The sequence below is a fragment of the Pituophis catenifer genome, unplaced genomic scaffold, assembly GCF_029215685.1.
Source record: "Pituophis catenifer annectens isolate HBS135680 unplaced genomic scaffold, rPitCat1.0.hap2 SCAF_12, whole genome shotgun sequence".
NCBI classification, from domain to species: Eukaryota; Metazoa; Chordata; class Lepidosauria; order Squamata; family Colubridae; genus Pituophis; species Pituophis catenifer.
The window spans coordinates 14,473,575-14,495,987 of record NW_027256892.1 but is presented as its reverse complement, the minus strand read 5'-3'; the positions used below and the strand labels follow the sequence as shown (position 1 = coordinate 14,495,987).

The following is a 22,413-nucleotide window of genomic DNA, read 5'->3' as shown; positions in this document are numbered from 1 at the left end:
CAGATTAAAATTTACATATTAAAAAGAGGGAAGAGATTAGGCCAAGCCCGCCTGGTGGAATAAAAAGGTCTTCACAGCGCGGCGGAAGGTGCGCAGATCCGGGATCCTCCATATCTCCGGGGGGAGCTCATTCCAGATGGTAGGTGCCCCACAGAGAAGGCTCTCCCCCTAGGGGCCGCCAGTCGACACTGTTTGGCTGACGGTACCCAGAGGAGTCCCTCTCTATGAGAGCGTACTGGCCGGTGGGAGGCTATTGGTGGTAGTAGGCGTAGATAACCAGGTCCTAAGCCATGCAATGCCCTCTACATGGGGCTGCCCTTGGGGTGCACCCGGAGGCTCCAGCTGGTCCAGAATGCGGCCGCACAGGTTGTTACGGGAGCTTCCCGTTACTCCTGTGTAACACCTCTCCTGCGCAAGCTGCACTGGCTGCCGGTTGCCCTTCGGATCCGCTTCAAGATGCTGGTTCTTACCTATAAAGCCCTACATGGCATGGGCCCGGGGTACTTGCAGGACCACCTCCTACCGGCCTGTGCGGTCACATAGGGCTGCCCTCCTCCGGGTGCCATTGGCCAGACAATGTCGGCTGGTGGCCCCCAGGATGAGGGTGTTCTCAGTGGCCGCACCGACCCTCTGGAATGGGTTACTCATCAGGCTTCGGACGGCCCCCGACCTCCGGACAGCCTCCGCACTTTCCGCACCGACCTGAAGACATGGCTGTTTCAGCCATTTCCCTGATCTGCTACGAGATTTTATTCTGTTTGGGTTTTTATATTGGCTGTTTTTAGGATTTCTTATTGTTACATGTTTTTATTCTGTGCGCCACCCTGAGTCCTATGGGAGAAGGACGGCATATAAATTTAATAAAATAAATAAATAAATAAAGATTACTCAACTAAGTATTAACTGACATGGTAATCGTTTTTTTATATCTCGTTTTTTCTACATGATTCACTTTTCTTCTTTAAACTGTAACTGCTTTCCTAATAGCAAATCCTTCATAAAAGTTATTGTATTACATTCTTGATGAAATTATCTTTCCATTGATATATAATTTTACGGTACTGCTCAAAAAAAAAAAAAGTGCTGTTATTAGCTAGTTTTAGAAAATACACTTTTCCCAAAAGGTTTCCACAATTTTGGCCACTACTTTTCCGGGAAAAATGGCTGTCCAATCTCTTCTTTAAATCTTCCAATGATGGAGCACCCACAACTTCAGGAGACAAGCCATTGCAATGATTGATTGTTCTATCAGGAAATTTCTCCTGGAGAAATTTATCTCTAAGTTGGATCTCTTTGATAAGCTTCCATCCATTACCTCTTGTCCTGTCTTCAGGTGCTTTGGAGAATAGGTTAACCCCGTCGTCTCTGTGGTAACCCCTCAAATATTGGAAGACTGCTATCATGTCACCCCTAGTCCTATATAATATAAATGTAACAAATGAACACACTTCATAAAGGGCTGTTTTAAATTAAATTTATTAAATTACTTAACACTGCTGTATCACTTGGCCAGGAAAGACACTTCCAACACTCCCTTGCGGGATTCAACCCCTCCCCTTCCCCAGAATCGCCATTTAATAAGCAACCCTTCCTTCCTCCCGATTTTCAAGGAGGCATCTGGAAATCGATCTCAGCTATCAAGTCCACGGGCAGTCCTTCGGAGCAATCCATCTTCTTAACAATGGATCGGATGGCCTCAGCCGCTGGAGTTTGCATCGCCAGCAGGCCCCCTCAAAAGCCGGGCACTTGCGAAGATGGCTAAGGCACATTTGGCTGCACAAGTACACGGAGGTGGTATACGGCGAGTTGGTCTCGTGGTCTTGTACGTTTACATGGTCGGTTCCCTCTCGAGGGAGAAACAGAAGATTGCCAGGTTTCCAATATTCAATCGGACAAGTGCACTTAATATATCAGCTGTAAATAATACACTTTGACCCCACGTTGGAGATTTAAAGGGGAAGAAGAGAATACACCCAAATCCTAAGCAGACTGGCACATCTGAAATGCCTGGACCCCCTTGCCCTCCCCTGCCTCTATGAAAAGGCAAACTTACTTCAAAACGACCCTTTTAGGCCCCTGAGATTAGCCTTTGTCCTGAATGACAACTTTGTCCCCCTTCCTAACCATGGGACAGACAGGCAAAAGTGCTGTGCAGCTTCGGGTTTGTGCCCATTTCCTTTTCCGTACGGAAATACGGATCTTTTCTTCTCCTCTTACCTTTCTTGCCCTTCCTTTCCTGCTTAACTTTGGCCAGGATAGCTCTTTTTTTTTTTTTTTTTTTTTTTTTTGCCTTATCGGTCGATTCTGCTTGTCATCCCCACTTGATGGGAAGGAAATATATCTACTCCATACATTTAAGATCGGAGATGCGCTACTCGGGCACACGCGCATCCTTCACAGAAGGATTTCTTTTTCCACACTTTGCCCAGAAAAAAAATAAAAAATAAACATCCATTCAACTCTACTGTTTTAGGTATAAAAACTATCAGCAAATACTGTTGGGTATTCTCCTTTCCATCATAGTCTCTAAAACCAACCAATCAGATGGGAGAGGAATAAACTTCATTATCTCCTCTACCATCCTTAATCGTGTTCTCCTGGGCATCCTTAAAACAGGTGAATTGCCCAGGGACTTGAACCAACATACTTTGTCTCGTCTTCATCTAAACGGGGAAAATAGGGTGGCAGACAGCTAATAATCCTTCATTCAGTTGCCTCTTGCCCATTAGGTAACATCCAATACGATAAATAAAATAACAAATAGCCACCCATCTACTGGTTTGCAGGGGACAGGGAGAAATGATTAATGAAACCACTTTATGGGACGATTACTTTATCACCGTGGGAAACTGTGTTGGTATCTTCTTTGAGGCCCAACAACAGCAATCTTGCTTTGAACTTCCAAAGGTGCCTCTGGTGAACGCAGGAACCTCTCGGTTGGATGCCAAAGGAAATTCTGCAACCGCCCAAGCGAAGAAGATTCTGTAGAGGGCTGTGCCCCCATAAGGAAGAAAGACTCCTGCTTCCAACTGGTGGTGTCACACCCAGGTTCTCTACAGGACTGCTTCTACCCTTAGCTGCCAACATATTTAGAAGCGATACACTTCCATCCAGCCTGATCTCCATTTGCAGGGAACTGCGAAGGCCTCTGCACCAGTCAGCATTGGAATGGAAGAGCCGGTTATATGTTAGAAAGGGCCAGCCACCAAGGGCTTTGTCCTGCTGGCAAGAAGCCCAGCTCGACGTGAACATAAAGGCTGTCCCATCTTACATCAGAAGTAAGTGAGGTTCTTGACGAGTCCCAATTCAAGCATCTGTTTTATTGCTAATGCCTCGTGGGAGACATTGTGCCCTGAAGACTGTGGAGCAAGATAAGAGAAAACCTATTAGTAGAAGCAGCAGGCTGGGATGTTTCCCCCACTCCCCATGTGTCATGCTAACATATAAACCAGCACATCATCAATTAACTCTTTGAAATCCTATGGTTAACAAATTTCAAAAAAAGGCAGCCCACTGGATTGGTTTTTTTTTAAAAAAAATGGATTTACAATATTGGTACATTCTAAAGCTGCTACCTATAGTTTCTCTAATAGGGATATGGTGGCTCAGCAGCTAAGATGCTGAGCTTGTCAATCGAAAGGTCGGCAGTTCAGCAGTTCAAATCCCTAGTGCTGCTGCGTAACGGGGTGAGCTCCCATTACTTGTCCCAGCTTCTGCCAATCTAGCAGTTCGAAAGCCCGTAAAAAAAAAATGCAAGTAGAAAAATAGGGGCCAACTTTGGTGGGAAGGTAACAGCATTCCGTGCGCCTTTGGCATTGAGTCATGCCGGCAACATGACCACGGAGACGTCTTCGGACAGCACTGGCTCTTCAACTTTGAAATGGAGATGAGCACCACCCCCTAGAGTTGGGAACGACTAGCACATATGTGCGAGGGGAACCTTTACCTTTATAGTTTCTCTGTTCAGTTAAACTGGGATTGACACTGAGATGTTGATCATCTCAGGGAAAGGAGCTATGTATGTAGACTAATTGGCCCCCTGACCTATTAAACAGAGATATGAGACCTGAACTGTTTCGGTATGAATAGTTCCCTATCTTCATTTGATTTCATTACTCACAGCCATAGATTTCACCGTAATATGCTCGTAGTAGTGAATACTCTGCTTCTTGTCGTCTGAGCTGGGGTATCCAAAGCCGGCAATATCTACCACATCGCAAAAGTGCAAGGCAAGGGTGATAGCCACTAATCCTGTCGTTGGTTTCTAGAGTAAAAGACGTGTGATAATTGAGACTTCCATACATGGCAGTCTGGCTTCACTTAAGACTTTAGAACAAATGATCCACAGGTAGTCCTTGACTTACAACAGTTCATTTAGTTCAAAGTTACAATGGCACTGAAATAAGTGACTTACGTCTGTTTTTCACATTTATGACCAACTGTTGCAGCATTCCCATGGGCAAATGATCAAAATTCAGACGCTTGGCAACTGACTCATATTTATGACAGTTGCAGTGTCCCGGGGTCACGGGATCCTCTTTTACGACCTTCTGACAAGCAAAGCCCAATTCACCATGTTACTAACTTAACCACTGCAGTGATTCACTTAAGAACTGTACAACAAGAAATGTTATAGAATGGGGCAAAGCTCATTTAACAAATGTTCCACTTAGCAACAGAAATTTTAGACTCAATTATGGCTGTAAGTTGAGGAGTACCTGTATTAGCTCCACATGGTTCTATCAACAGATAGCAATAGCAATAGCACTTAGTCTTATATACCGCTTCACAGTGCTTTTATAGCCCTCTCTAAGCGGTTTACAGAGTCAACCTATTGCCCCCAACAATCTGGGTCCTCATTGTACCCACCTTGGAAGGATGGAAGGCTGAGTCAACCTTGAGCCTGGTGGGATTCGATCTGCCAAATTGCAGGCAGCCGGCAGTCAGCAGAAGTAGCCTGCAATACTGCACTCTAACCACTGCGCCACCATGGCTCATATAAGGCTCAGGTAGAAGCTTAGGTCAACAAGATTCATAAAAGAAAAATTCCACCTTGATCCAAAATTTACATTTTGTCTACAAAGATATGAATAATGCTACTGGAATGGAGTAGTTGTGGTAGTAACCCCAGTCAAATTGTCCAGCGAAGGGCAAAATTGAATATTTTTATTAGAAACATGCATAAAGCAGCCTTCAATTCATTAATTGTCCTTTTTCAAAGGGCAATGGTCAATATTTATAACAATATCTGGCTTTTTATTTTCAGATCAATCTTAGGAAGTAGCGTGAGAGACGGTGACTAATACAAGTTTGTCCAGTAAATATTGTGGCTAAGCAGAGACGTTAATCTCCCTGAATCTCTTTGGATAAAGAAAATCTGATCCTAGCAACCTAACCCAAATTAATTATTTGCTTAAGTTTAATATCATTTTGCTTCTGTTATTTATAGGAGAAATGACTAAGCATGGCATGAAAAGTCTACATTTCGGCCTTGAAATGTTTTTCTTAAGGCTTACTTTATTCTCAAAGAGATATTTCTCATTTTTAACCAGGAGTTCAAGAAGTAACTTCTATAGAAACATTACAGATGATTCATTTGTTTAAAAAAAATGAAATGAATAGATGGATTATCAAGATCTCTTTTCACAGCCTAGTTACAAAATCTTGAAGACAATGTACAGTAGTTATGTAACATCTGGCAGAAGAGCTCCTCGTAAACCTTTAAGCTTCAGTCATGGAAATTATCTGACAGGGGGTCACGTTCATGAAAAAATAAAAAATGACAAAGTGAGAGGAGGGAGCAATCGTAAGATTTTCAAGCAAGTGATAAAAGGGGAATAACCACAGCTTGGCAAACCTATCCGGAATAAAAGCCTTTGCAATCTAGAAGAAAAGAAAGAAAAAAACCAAAAACATTGTGCCCAAAAAGCCAAGGTTTTCTTTTCAAATAAGGATGAATCAAATCTGAAATTCTTTTTTTTAGGGAACGTGTGATGGTTATAAACTCCATGACCGACCTGGTTTCACAATCTTTTTTACAGCATCTGTTAAGCGAACGCTGCAGTCATTAAACAAAACACTTGTACGTTATTGGGCCGGTTTTGATGAAAACTGGAAGCAAATGCTGGTTTTTGGCAAAAACTTCATAAAATGCAGTCATTTGCTTCGAGAAACAGATGGGGACTTCCACAAATGAAAGCTTCTCTACAAAACAGCTCTTCATATCGAAGTACCAGCGATGAAGAACCCAAAGATGCTTTTTCAAAAGGTGATGGGACTTTGTTCTTTCCTTGAAGATGTTTCGCTCCTCATCCAAAAAGCTTCTTCAGTTCTACTGAAGAAGCTTCTTGGATGAGAAGCTAAACGTCTTCAAGGAAAAATAAAGTCCCATCGCCTTTTGAAAAACGGAGTTTCTCAGTCATCCAAGACATGAAAAGTGCTTTTTTCAAAAGGCAGAGGGACTTTGTTTTTCCTTGAAGATGTTTCCCTTCTCATCCAAGAAGCTTCCTCAGATCATTATTCAAAATACTGAGAACCTCCATAAACTTGGATGACTGAGAATCTCCATAGACATTAAACCAAAAGACTTCTTTGGCCAGCCAACTGTGTACACAGGTATCTGGTGGACTTTTCCTCCTCCTCAAAGCTTCTGTGGAGATGTAAAGTCTAGATATATGATGCACAGAGATAACCAAGGAGAATGAGCAGTTTATGGAAGAGAGTTCAATCCAAGCTAGCCACATACGTGTGGAAGGATTGCACATATACAGGGTGCTATTGCTATCTTGGTATCAATATCAGGGTGCCATTGCTATCTTGGGCTCCAAGATCACCGCAGATGGGGACTGCAGCCAAGAAATTAAAAGACACTTGCTCCTGGGGAGGAAAGCTATGGCAAATATAGACAGCAAACTAAAAAGCAGAGACATCACCCTGCCAACAAAAGTGTGTATAGTCAAGGCTATGGTTTTCCCAGTTGCAATGTATGGCTGTGAAAGTTGGACCACAAGAAAGGATGAGCGCCGAAGAATTGAGGCCTTTGAACTCTGGTGCTGGAGAAGCCTCCTGCGAGTCCCTTGGACTGCAAGACGATCAAACCGGTCAGTCCTAAAGGAGATCAACCCTGACTGCTCTTTAGAAGGCCAGATCCTGAAGATGAAACTCACCTAATGAGAAGGAAGGAAGGACTCACTGGAGAAGAGTCTAATGCTGGGAAAGATTGAGGGCAAAAGAAGAAAGGGATGACAGAGAACGAGGTGGCTGGATGGAGTCACTGAAGCAGTCGGCATCAGTTTAAATGGATTCCAGAGGATGGCAGAGGACAGGAAGGCCTAGAGGAACGTTGTCCATGGGGTCGCGATGGGTCGGACATGACTTTGCAACTAACAACAACAAATTGCTATCCTGAACTAATCTGCTCCTCCTTTTTACTACCAGTGTAAAGTTGTGAAGATCCTTGAAATTCAATCAAAAGTCATCCACGTCAGGAAGATATGTGAACCCAAGCTATCCAGATGATTTAAAAAATGCAATACAGGTCGTCCTTGCCTTACGCCTGGCTTCTTAATTGTTAATTGTTCAAAGTTACAACAGTCCGCCCCAGAGCTATTTACGACCTATTTTTAAAGTTATGTCAGTTGCACACACCCACACCGTGGTTGTGTGATTGGCAACTGGCTCATCTTTACAGCCATTTACAGTGTGCTAATCAAAATTTGCAATTAGTTCTTGTTACGATTACGGTGTTTACTTTTGGTTTCTGGCAAAAAAAAAAAACAACCCACACCCATCAGGGAAAATGGGTTCACTTAACCATAAAATTTGCTTTATGACTGCCACGTTTCCTTTAGCAGCAACAACAAAAATCCCTTGCTTTAACAACGGCCCCATAAAGAGAAATCTGGTTCCCGTTACATGATCACTCAATTTAGAACTGCCATGACTTATGACTATAAATCAGGGCTCAATTATGGTCATAAATCAAGGATTATCTGTAATTCCACAACTTTGATTTGAAGTGTCTATGGGGAAAAAAACAAAGTCTAGTTGCCCTTTGGGGGGAAAAAAGCACTTTTGGGATCCCAATTTTAAGAATATCCAAAAGCGAGAAAAAGACTGTTGGCTTCAAACCATCCCTTCGTTGCATACACAGTCTCTCTCTCTCTCTCTCTCTCTCTCTCTCTCTCTCTCTCTCCCTCCCTCTCTCTCTCTCCCTCCATCTCTCTCCCTCCCTCTCTCTCTCTCTCCCTCCCTCTCTCTCCCTCCCAATCTCCCCCTCCCTCTCTCTCCCTCCTTCCCTCTCTCTGCCTCCCTCTCTTCCTCCCTCCCTCTCCCTCCTTCCCCCTCCCTCTCTCTTCCTCCCTCTCTCCCTCCCTCTCTCTCTCTCCCTCCCTCTCTCTCCCTCCTTCCCTCTCTGCCTCCCTCTCTTCCTCCCTCCCTCCTTCTCCCTCCCTCTCTCCCTCTCCCTCTTTCCCCCTCCCTCTCTCTCCCCCCTCTCCCCCTCCCTCTCTCTGCCTCCCTCTCTTCCTCCTTCCCTCTCCCTCCCTCCTTCTCCCTCCCCCTCCCTCTCTCCCTCTCTTCCTCCCTCCCTCTCTCTCCCTCCCCCTTTTCTCTCTCCTACCCACACACGTACATATGCTTATCTCTCTTACCTCTCTAAGCTTCCACAAGTGTTTCATTGGAAGCTTAAGCACTTTAGCAGCTGCAACCTCCATAAAATACGGATTCAGAATTCGTACTTGCTTGGGATTTGCATTCCAAATTAAGGGAGGCTGTTTCCAGAAACCCTTCCGAATCTGGAGACAAAGCAGACACAGAGAAATTAGTCACACACACTTTATTTTCAAATGCAACATCAAAGCATAAAGAGTCTAACCTGGTTAAATAGAGAGAAAAAAGAAAAGACTGCAGGGAGTCCTCAATTTACGACCCCAATGGAGCTCAAAATTTATGTTGCTAAGTGAGACTCATTTGTTAAGCGAGTTTTGTCCTGTTTTACGACTTTTTTTGCCGCGTTGGTTAAGTGAATCACTGCAGCTCTTAAGTTAGTAACATGGTTGTTAAGTGAATCTGGCTTCCCCATTGACTTTGCTTGTCAGAAGGCTGCCAAAGGGGATCGCCTGGGCACACAGCTGTCATAAACGTGAGTCAGTTGCCAAGCATCCAAATGCAAATCACGTGACCATGGGTCGCTGCAACCGTCATAAATATGAACCAGTTGCCAAGCAACCTAATGTAAATCATGTGACCGGGGGGATGTTCTACTGACTGGTATTGTGATGTTGTGTTAACCAGGGGTGGGTTCTACTTACCTTTACTACCGGTTCGCAACGGGGCTGCACGCACGTTCGCTCGCGTGTGTGCTCTTCTGCGCATGCACAGAAGCGTTCTGATGACATCGGGGTCTGTGGGCGGAGCCTCCCGCCAGTTTTACGACTGGTTCTATAGAACTGGTGCGAACCAGGGGCAATCTACCACTGGTGTTAACCCTCCAAGGTGGACCAAACAAGAAACCCAAAAACACGCAAGCTAAAATTACTTGTATTATAAGTAAGGGGTGAAATGCTCCCGGTTCGAACCGAATCGCCTGATCTGGTAGCAATGGAGGCAGGTGGTTCGGAGAACCAGTAGCAAAAATCCCTGCCTCCCCCCCATTGCCCAGCTGAGCCACACAATCATCAGAGGCTTTTTTTTTAATTTTTAAAAGCATTTTTTCTACAACCTCTTTGGCCGAAAAAATGCTTTTAAAAGTTAAAAAAAAAAAAAGCCTCTGATGTTTGTGCGGCTCAGCTGGGATCATCAGAGGCTTTTAAAAGCATTTTTTCTCCAACCTCTTCAGCTGAAGAGGTTATAGAAAAAAGGTTTTTAAAAGGAAAAAAAGCCTCTGGCAATCAGACAAGTCAGCTGGGATCGTCAAAGGCTTAAAAAAAAAAAAGCTTCTGCCGATCAGGCAAGTCAGCTGGGATTGTCAGAGGCTTTAAAAGCATTTTAAAAAGCATTTTAGCATTTCAGCCGAAGAGGTTGTAGAAAAAATGGTTTTAAAAGTTAAAAAAAAAAAGTTGGCCACGCCCACTCAGTCATATTAATCCCACCACCACCAAGCCACGCCCACAGAAACAACAGTAACAAATTTTACATTTCACCACTGTTATAAGGTGATATAGCAACAGGATTTGCAACTTTGAATATACCTCTCTCCTACTTCTCTTTACTGGTAGTTCTCGACAAAGTCTGTCCATCACAGTCATAAATTGTGACGGTTATAAAACAGGTCATCCCATGGCCGACCTGGTTTTACCACCTTTCTTACAGCATCTGTTAAGTGAACATCGCAGTCATTAAGTGAGCCACTGGTTCGCTATGGGCAGAGGCAGGTTTCTCATAATTTTACCACTGGTTCGCCGCACACCGAAAATTGAGCGCACGTGCAAACCGGCTGAATACTACCTCTGGCTATGGGCCAGTTTTGCTGAAAATTGGAAGAAAATGCTAGTTATTTTTTTTTTTTTGACAAAAACTTCATAAAATGCAGTCATGTGACCGGAAGGCCCTGCAAAAAAGCAGTAAATATGGGCCAGCCTACAAGCGTCTGACATTCAGTCATGTAACCGTGAAGGGAGGGGCAGCTGCCGAAACTTCAGAACCAGGATGTAAGGAGCTCCAGGGAGCTCTCTTGTAACTTCAAATGGTCACTAAGCAACCAGTCGTAAATTGAGGACAACCTCTATCTTGATGAAAAGCAGGGTAGGTCTTAACTGAAAGCATTCTCTAATTTCCTTTCTGTCTTGGATTCGGATTTCTTTTATTTGACAATTATCTTTATTTGGCAGCTCTTCTTCCTATTCCTCGAGGTTATTCCTTCTGCCTTCTCCAATCGCACAAGGGCTTGGTGAAGCAATGTTGTTTCTACCATTCTAACAATGGATGGAGACTAACCAAGGAGAGAAGCAACCTGGAATTCAGGAGTCACTTCCTAACAGTGAGGACAATTAACCAGTGGAATAGAAGTTGCCTTCAGAGATTTTGGGTGCTTCATTACTGGAGGTTTTGAAGAAGAGGCTGGATAGTCACTTGTCTGAAATGGTATAGGGTCTCCAGCTTGAGCAGGGGGCTGGACTAGAAGACCTCCAAGGTCCCTTCCAGATTCTGATTCTGATCGATGAGCAAGGAAATTAGATAAAGAAAATAGATCTCGTCCACATCTAGCAAATTTGAGCTTGGTTACGCAAGACCAAAATCGGGGGTCCCACGTTCAACCCCACAAACAAATCAGTATTTGTAACATATCACTCTGCTTCAGTGGTTGGAAGAAAAGAGCTTCTGAATCAGCGTTTTCTTAGGCAAGTGGATCCTTTCCCACAATTAAACACAACAAAGAAAAGCTAACTGCTTACCCTCTTCTTGTCATGGAGAATTGTCTCCATCCACATAAAATCCATGGGTTTGAATGCCACTAACACCAGCAACGTGTTCGGATTGTTGTCGGTCTGTGGATTGAAGTGTGCTGATTCGGGGTAGAAAAGACGCATGGTGGTTTTGGTGCCCACGTCCCGCTCGTAACCGTGGACTGGCGCATTGTTCAGCCTGGAGAGAGAAAGAGAAAATGAGACACGTGATGACAGGGAAGCCACCATATGGGCATGGATTCATTTATGAGGGCACAGATTGTTGGGGGCAAGAGGCTGACTCTGTAAACCGCTTAGAGAATGATGTAAAGGGGTATATAAATCTAAGTGCTATTGCTATTGCTATTCCTTCCTTCCTTCCTTCCATCCATCCATCCATCCATTAATGGTGCACAGTGGATAGAATGCAGTATTGCAGGCTAACTCTGCTGACTGCCAGGAGTTCGATCCTGACTAGCTCAAGATTATTCAGCCTTCCATCCTTCTGAGGTGGGTAAAATGAGGGCCCAGATTGTTGGTGGAAAGAGGCTGCCTCTGTAAACCACTTAGAGAGGGCTGTAAAGCACTGTGAAGCAGTATATAAGCTTCAGTGCTATTGCTATTCCTTCCTTCCTTCCTTCCTTCCTTCCTTCCTTCCTTCCTTCCTTCCATCCATCCATCCATCCATCCATCCATGGTGCACAGTTGTTAGAATGCAGAATGCAGGCTAACTCTGCTGACTGGATCAAGATTATTCAGCCTTCCATCCTTCCAAGGTCAATAAAATGAGGGCCCAGATTGTTGAGGGCAAGAGGCTGACTCTGTAAACTGCTTAGAGAATGCTGTAAAGCACCGTAAAGTGGTATATAAGTCTAAGTGCTATTGCTACTAGGAAATATTCCAGCTATAGGAAACTGATGGCAGAACAGTGGCCACTGGTCAGCTGGGCGGGGCACATGGAACATGAGAACAGACCAAGTTTTTTCTTCAAGAACTGGTTCAGTAATATATTTTTTTAAAAAAAAATACAGTTAGCTCTCGACTTATGACCACAACTGAGCCCCAAGTTTCCACTGCTAAGCGAAACAGTTGTTAAATGAGTTTTGCCCCATTTTACGACCTTTCTTGACACAGTTATTAAGTGAGTCACTGCAGTTGATAAGTTAGTAACCCGGTTGTTAAGTGAATCTGGCTTCCCCATTGACATTCCTTGTCAGAAGGTCGCAAAAGGGGATCCCATGACCTTGGGACCCAGCAATGGTCATAAATGTGAAGCAATTGCCAAGCAGCCAAATTTTGATCACATGACAGGGATGGCTGCAACGGTTGTAAGTGTGAAAAACAGCCAAAAGTCACTTTTTTCAGTGCCGTTGTAACTTTGAACAGTCACTAAATGAACTGTTGTAAATCAAGAACTATCTGTACATGCCAATTGCCAAGGTCTGAATGTGGACCAAGTGACCCTGGGGATGCTGTAAGTCAAGGACTACCTGAATGTTGGCAGAAACAGCATCCCAGCATCAGGTATACCAACGTGGAAACCAAAGATATGCCCTAATATGGTCTGGCCTAAGTTTTTCCCCTGATGACTATTTTTTTTTTTTTTTGCTTTAATTTATATGTTGCCCTTCTCCGGAGACTCAGGGCGGCTTATAATGCGTTAAGCAATGGCCTTCATACTTTTGTATATTTATACAAAGTCAGCTTACTGCCCCCACAATCTGGGTCCTCATTTTACCCACCTTAGAAAGGATGGAAGGCTGAGTCAACCTTGAGCCTGGTGAGATTTGAACTTGCAGTAATTGCAAGCAGCAGATGTTAATCTATCAATAACAGTGCTTTAGTCCACTGTACTACAGGCTTGTAGCCCACTCTGATATACATGGAAATCATCTTCTTTTAATGACCCCATAATCCCTTGCAGGGTGGAGTTTGGGCAACTGAATGGAGCTGAGTGTTTACTGGCCGGATGCCCTTCCTGTTGCTAATGAGAAGTTATATTCAGCAGATATATTCTCATTGTGCTCAGAGAGAGAAATATCTGCCTCTACCTAGGATCGAACTCATCTAGGTCACCACCGCACCACTCTGATATACATGGAAATGTCCCAGACTGATTTCAGTCCCTCTGCTTCTCAGTACCTGATCACAATATCGTATTTGTTGATGACTTCTCCGATGGAGCTGTTTCTCAACCGATAACCGTTCCCAACTACTGCACACCGCCGGCACTTCAATCTGCAAGACAGGCAAAGAGGACTTTTAAGGCACCGCACAAAGACATCACGCTGTTACAACTCACAGCCTTCACTGCCCAGGGCTCTTCCACGCAGCGATGCAATCCTCTCAGAGAATATGGCTCTAGATACATAGTCCTCGGGTTATGACAGCAATTGGGACTGGGATGGCTGTCACTAAGCAGCGCAATCATAAAAAAACAATGTCACAGGTTCTTTTAGGCAGCCAGAGCTCCAGAGGGCCAAACATATCCTCTTGGCCCAGGGGTGAAATCCAGCAGGTTGTGACAGGTTCTGGAGAACCGGTAGCGGAAATTTTGAGCAGTTCGGAGAACCGGTAGCGGAAATTTTGAGCAGTTTGGAGAACCGGTAGCGGAAATTTTGAGCAGTTTGGAGAACTGGCAAATACTACCTCTGGCTGGCCTCAGAGTGGGGTGGGAATGGAGATTTTGCAATAGCTTTCCCCTAGGAGTGGGGTGGGAATGGGGATTTTGCAGTATTCTTTCCCCAGGAGTGGGGTGGGAATGGGGATTTTGCAGTATCCTTTCCCCAGGAGTGGGGTGGGAATGGGGATTTTGCAGTATCCTTCCCCCAGGAGTGGGGTGGGAATGGGGATTTTGCAGTATCCTTCCCCCAGGAGTGGGGTGGGAATGGGGATTTTGCAGTATTCTTTCCCCAGGAGTGGGGTGGGAATGGGGATTTTGCAGTATCCTTTCCTCAGGAGTGAGGTGGGAATGGGGATTTTGCAGTATCCTTCCCCCAGGAGTGGGGTGGGAATGGGGATTTTGCAGTATCCTTTCCTCATGAGTGGGGTGGGAATGGAGATTTTGCAGTATCCTTCCCCTGCCACACCCACAAGCCATGCCCACCAAGCCATGCCCACAGGACCAGTAGTGAAAAAAAATTGGATTTCACTACTGCCTTGGCCTTTAGGCAACCCACACCCAAGAACACAATGGGTGGTAGTCACAGTTCCTACACTCACACACACACACACACGATCCCCATAACTGCTATTATTTACTAGGTTACCACAATGTGTGAGCCCTACAGTTAAAGAACAGTATTTCTGTCTATTAGCCCTAGGCTGCTCTATTTCCACAAAGTAACGGAAGGCATCTCCTCTCTTACTCCTTGAACATCTTCAACACACCTTCAACACACCCCACACCCAAGTATCCCAAAGGTGCTTTTTTTTTTCAAGAGGCAACCGGACTTTCTGGTTTTTCTTCCCTTCCCAAGGTTTCGCTTCCCATCCAAGAAGCTTCTTCAGCTCTGACTGGATGGTGGGGAATGGAAGGCCCATCCAAGTCAGAGCTGAAGAAGCTTCTTGGATGAGAAGCGAAACCTCTTCAAAGAAAAACCAGAAAGTCCAATTGCCTCTTGAAAAAAATCACCTTTGGGAATATCGTGACCTGGATGATTGTGAATCTCCATAGACGCCACACCAAGTGTTTTTCTGCTCAGCTTTTTGTTGCTGCTGGTTGCTGGGCAGCTGGGACGGCCAGGGAGAGGTCTTAAATGGGGCAGGGCACTGTCAGCCCAGAACCTAATTAACTTTCAAGCAGCCTATCCTATTTTGTGCACGACCATATTGCTTAGCAATGATGACCCAAGCCATTGTCCTAATCTGAAGATGTGCAAATGGGGAAGTATTGAGAATTAATTAGTACTTTCTTTGGCTAAGTGTGATTAAACACACAAGAAGTTTTGTCCCCAGTGCAGAAACTCTACAGCGTACATGCAAAGCAACAGAATAACAGTAGTCATAATAATAACATGGAGCAAAGGATAATGGAGTGGAATGTGGTATAATATAATAATACAAGGAACACAATAAAGATAAAACTACATAACATAAGATAAGATAGGATAGGATAAATAGAAGGGCAAATAATAGTACTACAGCCATACTAAATGGGTTAAAGGCACATAGAGGTTTGACAGCATTGTGCAAATCCCAGGTGAGGAGCAAACAGGTGCCACGGGGAGGGGCAGCGGGAGGAAAGAGAATGGAGCTACAGGTTTCTTACAGGCAAACTCAGAGCCATGAGAAGCTCTTTTAACAAGTGGGTGAAGCCCAGCCATGCAAAAAGCAGAAGTGGCTGAAGAAAAACAGCAGAGAGGGGAAATTAAGCAAGAAGTAGAAGGGAATGGATAGAGGTAGTCCTCGAACTTACAACCATTCGTTTAGCGACCGATGTTTCCACGGCACCAAAAGAAGTGACTTAAAACTGGTCATCGCACCTAAGAACCCGCATGTGATCTGCACGTTCACATGATCAAAAATTCAGGCACTTGGCAACAGAAACGTATTTATAACGGCTGCAGCATCACGTGATTGCATGATTCCCAGGATCACATGATTCCCGGGATCACATGATCATGATTTGCAACCTTCCAGATTTGCTTCTGACAAGCAAACTCAACGGGGGAAGCCAGATTTGCTTAACGACCATGTGATGCACTTAACAACTGCAGTGGTTCGCTGAACCACCGTGGCGGAAAAGGGTCGTAAAATCCGGCGTGGCTCACTTAACAACCATGGTGCTTACTAACAGAATCTCTGCTCCCAGTTGTGGTTGTAAGTTGAGGACTACCTTCTTCTACCAAGCTGTAATTGAGAAGCCCTCTCGGAGGTCTTCTATGAAAATCAAATTTACCGATCCATTAAGGCTATTAGAATAGTTCATGTATTTGGGTCTGGCTAGTCTAGAGAAAGGAAGAATCAGGGGGGGACATGATAGCAGTATTCCAGTATTTGAGGGGCTCCCACAAAGAAGAGGGGCTCAAATTATTCTCCAAAGCACCAGAGGGTAGGACAAGAAACAATGGTTGGAAACTGATCAAAGAGAGAAGCAACCTGGAATTAAGGAGAAACTTCCTAACAGTGAGGACGATTTACCAGTGGAACAGAAGTTGCCTTACAGAAATTGCGGGCACATTGCTCCATCACTGGAGGTTCTAAGAAGAGACTAGACAGTCACTTGTCTGAAATGGTACAAGGCAGTGATGGCGAACCTTTCCAGCACCGAGTGCCCAAACCGGAACGTGCTTACGTGCATTCATGCGTGCATGCACTGGAGCCCCGGAAACTCGAATACCAGCTTGGTGTCTGTGCGCATGCGAGCCAGCTGGTCTTCACGTACGCCACAGCTCTGGAAACCTGAAGACCAGGTGGCCTGCACACACATGCTCACCAGCCAGCTGATCTTCAGGTTTCCGGGGCTGCGGCACATGCAAAGATCAGCTGGCTGGTGAACATGCGCGCACTGGAAACCAGAGCAGCTGGCGACGGTGTGCGTGCACAAAGAGAAGGCTCTGCATGCCACCTCTGGTGGCACGCGTGCCATAGGTTCGCCATCCCGGGTATAGGGTCTACTGCTTGAACAGGGGGCTGGACTAGAAGACCTCCAACGTCCTCCCAGCTCATTGTATTATTCTAAATTCTGAATTTTCAAAATGAAATTGGAAATTTCCAAAGTGCTTAAAACCTAAGAAAGAGAAAAATGGATGAACTGCAGTGGAGGGTTGCCCCCGGTTCCCACTGGTTCTATAGAACCGATAGTAAAACCGGCAGGACCGGTTTTACCGACCCCGACGTTATCAAAACGCTTCTGCGCTTGCGCAGAAGAGGGTGCGTGCGCGTGGCCTGACTGCGAACCAGTAGTAAAGGTAAGTAGAACCCACCCCTGGTGAACTGGTATTACCTTTGAAAGTTTTCGGGGAGAGAGTAACTTGTGATTGCTAGGAGACGAAGGAGAACATCCTCTGCAGACCAAACAAGAAAGGCAATCAAGAAAGCCATTTAAGTTAATGTTCACATTAGCAATAACAGAAAAGAACGGGGCAACTTGCCACAGGCCAAATCACTGCTGCCAATTCACCATGGCCAACTCGTCACGGGACAATTCGCCGTGGAAAAATTCAACCACTTTATTTAATTATTTAAAATACAGGTAGTCCTCGACCTTCAACAGTTCATTTAGTGACCGTTCAAAGTTACAACGGTACCAGAAAAAGTGAGTTATGACCGTTTTTCAGTCTTACAGCTTTTGCAGCATCCCCATGGTCACGTGATCCAAATTCAGACACTTGGCAACTCACTCATATTTATGACGGTTGCAGTGTCCCCGGGGTGTGGCAGGGTGCGTGAAAACCTTTTGTGACTTTCTCACAAGCAAAATCAATGGGGAAGCCAGACTCACTTAACAGCCTTTAAATTACTGACTGACTGTTAAGTGAACAGTGGTTCACTTAACCACGGTGGCAAGATAGGTCGCAAAATGGGACAAAACTCACTCAACGAAGGTCTCACGTTGCAACAGAAATGTTGGGCTCAATTTGGTTGTAAGTCGAGGACAATTTGTAATTAAAGTTTTATTTTAATTTTTGTCATTCACATTTCATTTTGTCCCTCCTTTTGAATCCTTTCTTTAATGATTTTATTTCACCATTTTTTTGATGTTATGTAACTTTGGTCCTGTGGCGAGTTGGCCGTGGCAAGTTAGCTGTGGTGAATTGGCCGTGATGAGTTGGCCTAGAAACAAAATAACTGAATTCACAAAGAGACAGCCTAAAAGAGCCAGAAAGTTCATAGACAGAGTTCATTGATCTAATTCCTTATCCCTGTCAGGATGCTGCCTCTGGATCTATTTTTATCGTGAAAGTACTTAAATTAATTAATCTGATAAGATTTATTGTCCAGAAACCTAATCTGCCTCTTTGTGAATAAAGTTATTTCTCCCACTAAATGTTCATACTCTAACGGCTCAACAATCGAGTCCAGATACACACAACATCAAGGTGGCTGGTTATTTAGATTTTAGATTTTCTTTTTTTCTCTTTTTGGAAGACGGAAAACACTTTTCTCTGTCCTGGTTTTGCAACTCTTGCCAATTTTCCCCAATTCTTTTCAAGAAATTTATTTGAACGCTGGTAAATTCATAGCCTTGGTGCTTTCATTGCAACAATATCTTCTTCTTTTGTAATCAATCTTCACACAGCTTATTTAAAACATATTTCCTATACATTTTCCTTCTCAAACTGAGTTCACCAAAAATAGATTTTGTAATGCAGCTATGTATTATTATTTTTAGATGCTTCTCATTTTCTTTACTTGTTTAATTATGTATTCATGGTTCTTTCAATGTAGGTTTATATAGGGTCTCCAATATAGCATTTCCTGCTTGAACAGGGGGTTGGACTAGAAGACGTCTAAGGTCCCTTACAACTTTGTTATTCTGTTATTCAATGTTTCCCTTCACCAAAATGCCCGTCAAACTGGAACTTCTTAAATATTTCTACTGAGAAAACAGTAATGAATATCTCCTTAAACACGTTGTAGTCGACTTTGCTAAAATACAAGTTGAATGTCTGAACATGCTTAGTTTCCCCTTTCTCTGAGTGGCATAAATCTCAAGGTATCCTTATCACTTCTGGTCAAAGGTTTGCATTTTACAATTAGGTTTTTCCTGGTAATCAAGCAGCCCAGGATAGCTGCTTCTATATTGTTCCTTTTCTTTAACTTCTGGAAAATGAAAATGCCATCAAGGTAATAAGAATAAATTACATGTCTTTTCTTAACATTTTTTTTTCTTTCCAAAGGTCTGGTATTTAATTCATTTAAAAAGAGATCTGTGCTACTAAATAATTTAATAAAACATTTTTAAAAGTTCAGCTTTTCAAAACACATTATGTGCAGTATTATTGTGAGAAAAATGCTATTTGCCTGTCATTAACAATTGCACTGGAAATTTAAGAGAAACACCAGATAATCCATAAAGCAATAAAGGTAAGACTCCACTGATTAATAAGTAGAATCCAACACATTTTGTAACACAATAGACCAGTGTTTCTCAACCTTGGTAGCTTGAAGATGGGTGGACTTCAACTCCCAGAATCCCCCAGCCAGCAGCGCTGGCTGGGGGATTCTGGGAGTTGAAGTCCACCCATCTTCAAGCTACCAAGCTTAAGAAACACTGCAATAGACTTTCCATTAAGTGGCTTTTGTATACAATGGCAGTACTGTCTTACACAAAGAGAAACAAAGATTAGGAAATATATACTGTTCCTCTTTTGTATACAAATCCTTGAACTATGTTTAGGTTTTCGAGTTCCTCTTCCTGGACAAATAATTAATTTAATGAATATCTGTCACTTTTGAGTAACCAACTCAGTGATGTAGCTTATATCTCAGACTGGGGAAGCTAGAGATAAAATAATTTCCTTTGTTTTGTTATCATGGTTGACATCCTAACCAAGAGCAACTTTATAATGGATCCATTCATGTGCAGCAAAAGTTTTATCTCGTGCATTACTATCAAGAGAGCCTTTTGTCTGTTGGAGCAAAAACCAATGACGTTAAAAGGGTCAGACAGTTGAAATAATTAATATGGAGATTTCTTTTAAATGGATGAACGTGATTGCACTGTAGATAAAAATGGAATCGTTAACACAATCATACAGTGGCAAATCACCAAGTTGTATAATTACTTGATTTCACTGAGGGCTGCATCAGGGTTGTTTTTAACCTGATTTTGGGGGGGGGGGGGGCAGCTTGATGTCACTCATATCAGGGTGCCTATGACAGCCCGAGCATTCTGCCAGCAAAAACGGGCTCCCGAGCTCCGTTTTTGGCTGCAATGGCCTCCTGCAAACCTCTGCCAGCGAAAACAGAGCTTGGGAGCCCGTTTTTGCTGGCAGAGGCACCACGGACCAGTCCTTTGCTGTTTCCAGGGTGACCCCATGGGCCAGATCTAAGCACCCCATAGGCCGGATCCGTCCCATGGGCCTTGAGTTTGGTACGCCTGCCCTACAGTGTTCTTGGTAAACTGTTGAAAGTGATTTGCCATTTCCTCCTTCCTAGGGTTGAGAGAGAGTGACTGGCCAAGGTCACCCAATGAGAGACACAGCACAAAGGACCGTAACTATCTTTTTCTTCCTCCACTTTTACCCTTCTTTTTCAACGCATAGCAAGTCTAATCTGATTGCAGTAACTGCTAATACCAAACGAACTTAGCTAGAGTAGGCAGTGGAGATGCCACTAAGTGATTTGATGAATGTCTTGAGTGTGCCATCTGAAAAGAAAGACGTCAAATGCAACTCCGTGGGGGGAAGCTGCATAATTCTGGATCTGCCTGGAGATCATCTGGAGATGATAGAGTGGATCGTGGAGAAATGTAGAGGAGGATAAAATTGCTAAAAAAATAACACATATTCTGCATCGGTTTCAGGCATGTCGGGCAAATGAAATTTAATAGGTTGGGCCATGATCCCAACAAAGCCATTAAGAAAGGAGGATGAAAATTGTCCGTCGAAACCAGACTCAAGATTCAATGAAAATAGAAGCTTTATGATAAGAAGGAGGGAGGAAGAGAAGGAAATATGTAGGTTGCTTACCTGTTCCTTTCGTGCCATAAGGTAGTTCATAAAGGGAGGGGGTCTTCACCCAGAAATAATCCTTCAGGTGTAAAAACAGTGGAGGTTCCCGTGTATAACTGAAGTTAAGGAAGAAAAGATGATGATATGAGTTAAGAGGCTATTGGTAGCTTCTCTACTTTATCTTTCCTTTCTTATTGAGCAATGCTTTCTTGCCCCACCACATTCCTCTCCCCTCTGAAGTCAAAGAAAATTAAATAGAAAAGACCTGCAGTCATCTCATTCTTCTACCAAACAATCAGCCCAGTGGTGGAATTCAAATTTTTTTTACTGCTGGTTCTGTGGGCATGACAGGGGAAGGATATTGCAAAATCCCCATTCCCTCCCCACTCCTAAAAGAAGAATATTGCAAAATCTCCATTCCCACCCCACTCTGGGACCAGCCAGAGGTGGTATTTGCCATTTTTTTTAATTATTATTATTATTATTTGATTTATATGCCGCCCTTCTCCGGAGACTCAGGGCGACTTACAATGCGTTAAGCAATAGCCTTCATACTTTTGTATATTTATACAAAGTCAGCTCATTGCCCCCACAAACTGGGTCCTCAATTTATCTACCTTAGAAAGGATGGAAGGCTGAGTCAACCTTGAGCCTTGAGTTTGGAGAACCTTGAGGTTCTCCGAACTACTCAAAATTTCTGCTACTGATTCTCCAGAACCTATCAGAACCTGCTGGATTCACCCCTGAATCAGTCCCGTTACTCACTTTGGTATCAATTGTGCAGCTTTCTTTTCTACTTCTTTGAAAGGACAAGTCATCTTTTCATCTTGGAAGTGGAAATCAAAACTGAAGACAAATGGCAAGGAGGAGGAAAGTAATATTATTGTTGTTGTTGTTGTTCTTAATCAGGAGTGCCAAACTCAAGGCCCGCGGGTCACATCCGGCCCACAGGACCACCCTGGAAACAGCGAAGGATTGGCCCATGGTGCTTCTGCCAGCAAAAACGAGCTGCCAATCTCTGTTTTCAGATGGGACAGCCTCCTGCAACCCTCTGCCAGTGAAAACAGACACTGGCCCCTGACACCAGTGACGTCAATCTGACCATGCCCACGAAGACACCCCCCCCTTGAGGTCAAACACAACCTTGATGCGGCCCTCAATGAAATCGAGTTTGACACCCCTGTTGTTAATGATCTGCAGTTAGATTCCCAGATTAAGGCTGGGGGAAATTTAATAATTCAAGTCTTATTATTATTAGCAGTACTAATAGTACTAATAATATTAATCTACACTCTAGTTTCATAATCTTAAAATTGGGGAAAACTAAATAATCCAAATCCTAACTGAGGACCTAAGAAGTATCAAGATAGTGCCTAACGATATAGGCCAGTGATGGCGAACCTTTTCGG

The 22,413-nt window shown here is 43.8% G+C and overlaps 1 protein-coding gene across 5 annotated transcripts in view; it reads right to left on the bottom strand.

Moving 5' to 3' along the window:
• Positions 1-1,321: 1,321 nt before the first annotated feature.
• The window catches only part of ST3GAL4 (ST3 beta-galactoside alpha-2,3-sialyltransferase 4), an 80,527-nt gene continuing 59,435 nt past the window's right edge, over positions 1,322-22,413 (bottom strand). For all 5 annotated transcript variants that reach the window (XM_070952612.1, XM_070952609.1, XM_070952610.1 and 2 more), the window contains 8 exons: positions 21,770-21,850; positions 21,023-21,120; positions 17,332-17,392; positions 13,527-13,622; positions 11,394-11,583; positions 8,652-8,795; positions 4,121-4,264; positions 1,322-3,359 (listed from right to left, as the gene is read on the bottom strand). In XM_070952612.1, coding sequence (XP_070808713.1) covers positions 3,273-3,359; positions 4,121-4,264; positions 8,652-8,795; positions 11,394-11,583; positions 13,527-13,622; positions 17,332-17,392; positions 21,023-21,120; positions 21,770-21,850 — 901 coding nt within the window. In that variant the 3' untranslated portion in view covers positions 1,322-3,272. The remainder of the gene's footprint in view (positions 3,360-4,120; positions 4,265-8,651; positions 8,796-11,393; positions 11,584-13,526; positions 13,623-17,331; positions 17,393-21,022; positions 21,121-21,769; positions 21,851-22,413) is intronic.